Source organism: Salvelinus sp. IW2-2015, linkage group LG8 (assembly GCF_002910315.2).
Source record: "Salvelinus sp. IW2-2015 linkage group LG8, ASM291031v2, whole genome shotgun sequence".
NCBI classification, from domain to species: Eukaryota; Metazoa; Chordata; class Actinopteri; order Salmoniformes; family Salmonidae; genus Salvelinus; species Salvelinus sp. IW2-2015.
Window position 1 is genome coordinate 11,989,968 of NC_036848.1, and position 3,323 is coordinate 11,993,290.

Genomic DNA, 3,323 nt, shown 5'->3' on the forward strand with positions numbered 1-3,323 from the left:
AACCGCTTTACCTATTTTGTTGTCAAGATATAGGGACTGGGCTGCATAAGTAAGTCTGGAGATACCTTCAGCTTTAGAAAGCAATACTCGACCTTTCAAGGATAAATCCCTCAGCAACCAATGGTTCAACTTCTTTTTGTTTTTTTCAATAATAGGTATAAAATTTAAAGAGCATCTTTCCTGTTGATCCTTAGATATGGTAATCCCAAGGTAGGATGTCTATGGTAACAACATTACTGGGCGTCTGTTGCTGACGACAGTTGCAGTTTACTTTACGCCTGCTACGTTAGGTTAGTTGCAAACATGCTCACGAAATAATATGTGGTCTCTGATTGGTTTTTGTCACAGCCAATCATCTTAAAGTTAACGCCCCATTTCCTCAATACTATCCTATTGCACCATTGATAACGTGAAGGGGAAAATATCGTTTTTTTTTCTAGCCGGCGCCCCACACTATAAAGCCTCTAGTCTGTCAGCGCTACAACCGAGGAAGTTTATACCTTTCTTCCAGGCTGGTGGAGCCTGAGCAAGTACTGGAATTGTCATTTTCCAACGCACCATCAAGAAAACATTTGCTCAGGTCACCGTTTGATTCAGGTCCGTATTTTGGTTTTAGACAGACTGTCTGTTTCAGATTTTTGCAAAATGGATGCTAGACAAGCGTTTACAGGAAGTGCTATATGATGCTTTGCTGGTTAGTTACATTGTTCCTGCAAAGTGCTTTCGATAGCGTAGGCCACCTTGCTTCGTTTTAGTGCTGACCAGAGCCATATCTAAATATGTCTCTAGTGCAGACGTTATATTCTGTATCTTTAGCAGCCTACGCCATAGCCTACTCTGGGATGCGGTAGTCAGGTTAAAGCTATTTATGAAGTCTCTTCATTCTGTTCATTCCGCCGTTAACTAGACGACATGGGCTATCTCCTGTTTGACCAGCTGAAATTATCCTGCGCCGTGCACTAACTGCGTTCTCGGTAGGCGGATGCCTGCCTGTTATTTTTATCGTCTGTATTCCGACCAAAAGCCTTTTGTTTTAGTTCTAGGACGCAATTTGCCAAGACACTGATACATCTGGATTAATGCCATACATTTGTTTGGAAAATCCTCTCTGAAACTCTACGAGACAGAATGTCGAATAAAATGTAATTGAACTCTTTACCGGTTGGTCCTTTTGCATGGAGTAATGTGAGACTATGTATCCACAGGAAAGTAAAATTGGGCTACATCAACTTTACAAGGCGCTGGTAGTGCGTTCAGACTTATCACCTGAAGCTTGTGCAGTACTGAAGCAAGTATGCATTCTTCTCGTGCATATATTCCACCTTGTGCGCATTCTTCGGGTGACAAATCTGTACGCACTACTGTTAACAGTGCTTTGAGAAGTCGACGTAATTCTACTTTCCTGTGGCCATAGTCACATTCCTACCCATCAAAAGGACGTAAAGTAAAAATATTTATATTTGGCGTTCGTGAGTAAAATTTACTGATCAAAAACGCTAATTTCTGCAATTTAACGTCGGGTTTTCATGCTAGGATGCAATTTTCTTTCTTTTTTCTCATGGTTTCTATTCCCATAGTGACATTTGGCTCCTCAGTCGGCCTTAACATCAAGAAACACTGCCTTACTCCACCTGTTAACTGCAAACCCAAGTCTACCCTAAACCTCTGCAATGATGCAAATTAGCAGTGACCCAGCCAGCAACAAGAACTCCCTCATCAATGTGATGCACCGCTTCATTGCTGCAACCAACAACATGGATGAAACTATCATGGTGCCCAGCCTGTTGAGGGATGTGCCCCTGGAGGAACAAGAGAGCCAGCAGGTTGAGGTGGTGGAGAACAACAATGAGCCTTCCTACCCTAACAAGCAGAGGGACATGTATGAGCACTACCTCCTCCTCAAGTCCATAAAGAACGACATGGAGTGGGGCCTGCTGAAGAGGGAGATGAGCGGCGGGGCCAGCTTCCTGGAAATGGCAGTCAAGCAAGAGGAGCAGCAGTCAATAACCAGGGGGCTCCCTGTCGATGAGAGCTCAGATCTGGAGGGTCAGTTCCACTACCACCTCAGGGGACTGTTTGGTGTCCTGTCAAAACTCACAGTGCAAGCAGACCACCTCACTAACCGCTACAAGAGGGAAATCGGAGGTGCTAACTTCATGAGATAGGGTCACATCTGCCTGAACCTGGTCTGCTTGACTCAAACAGTGGTGTCATGAAAGACCTCTTGCTCCTAGAGCAACAGAGTGGTGGACTGACCAGAGCAACTACCTTAGGATTCAAAGAAATCATGTCTTGAGTAGTAACACTCCACCCCCCTCTGTCACTTGCTTCCCAAACCTCCACTAATCATAAATGTATACCAATCTGACACTTGCATATGTTCCTGACTAAGGTCATATCTGATTCTGTAAACAGTGGATTGTAAGTTCATCAGGTTGACATTTTATGATTATTGGCTGTTAGAGTTTTCTGATATTGTATTTGGAGTCTAGTTGATGCATGGCTCTGGTAGATGTACAAACTTCCCATAGTCTTCATTTCAAATCCAAACATAAATTTGTGGATTCACATGTATGTCAGTGGAACTGAATGTCTTTAACTGTCTCGAAGGTTTGACTAGGAGTATTTGGAATGCTGGTTGTTCTGTCCCTCCTTAAAATTTAAAGGACACTTTAATGTCTGTGCTTGTTTTAAGCGCCTTTATATTTCAAAAAATAGTTCATCGTATTGCTCATGATGGAACATGGCGTGCCTTGAATTTTTATAACTCAAAGTCCTGCTCAGATGCCCCCTACGGTTTGGTCCACATTGTTTGAATGGCAACCTACTTTTTTTTTATTTGTGAAACTTCTGTAACACCACTTAATTTCTATGTATTGTCCTTGGATATTTCAATTTTTATATTGGGCAGAAATGCAGTACAACTAAACAAATAAACTTCACTTGTTCAAATTTGTGTTGCAATGTCTTTAAACCTCGGTGTATTGATTGAGGAATTGCCAAGGGTCTGTGTATACCTTTTTCATATCAGCCCTGGTTTATATAATTGTCTATATTTACATTACATTTAAGTCATTTAGCAGACGCTCTTATCCAGAGCGACTTACAAATTGGTGCATTCACCTTATGATATCCAGTGGAACAACCACTTTACAATAGTGCATCTAACTCTTTAAGGGGGGGGGGGGGGGTTAGAAGGATTACTTTATCCTATCCTAGGTATTCCTTAAAGAGTATATATGTTTTAATGCATGATCTCACTTGTACTTTCTGTTGCATGTTCCTGGTAGGAATGTGAGGGTGACGTGCTCCAACATGAGCAC

The 3,323-nt window shown here is 42.1% G+C and overlaps 1 protein-coding gene across 1 annotated transcript; it reads left to right on the forward strand.

The window, feature by feature from the left end:
• Positions 1-401: 401 nt before the first annotated feature.
• Positions 402-2,847, forward strand: LOC111967418 (mid1-interacting protein 1-like). Its single transcript, XM_023992407.2, has 2 exons — positions 402-597; positions 1,578-2,847. Exon 2 carries the CDS (start codon positions 1,671-1,673, stop codon positions 2,163-2,165), a length of 495 nt encoding a protein of 164 aa, XP_023848175.1. The 5' UTR covers positions 402-597; positions 1,578-1,670; the 3' UTR covers positions 2,166-2,847.
• The last annotated feature ends 476 nt before the right edge of the window (positions 2,848-3,323 follow it).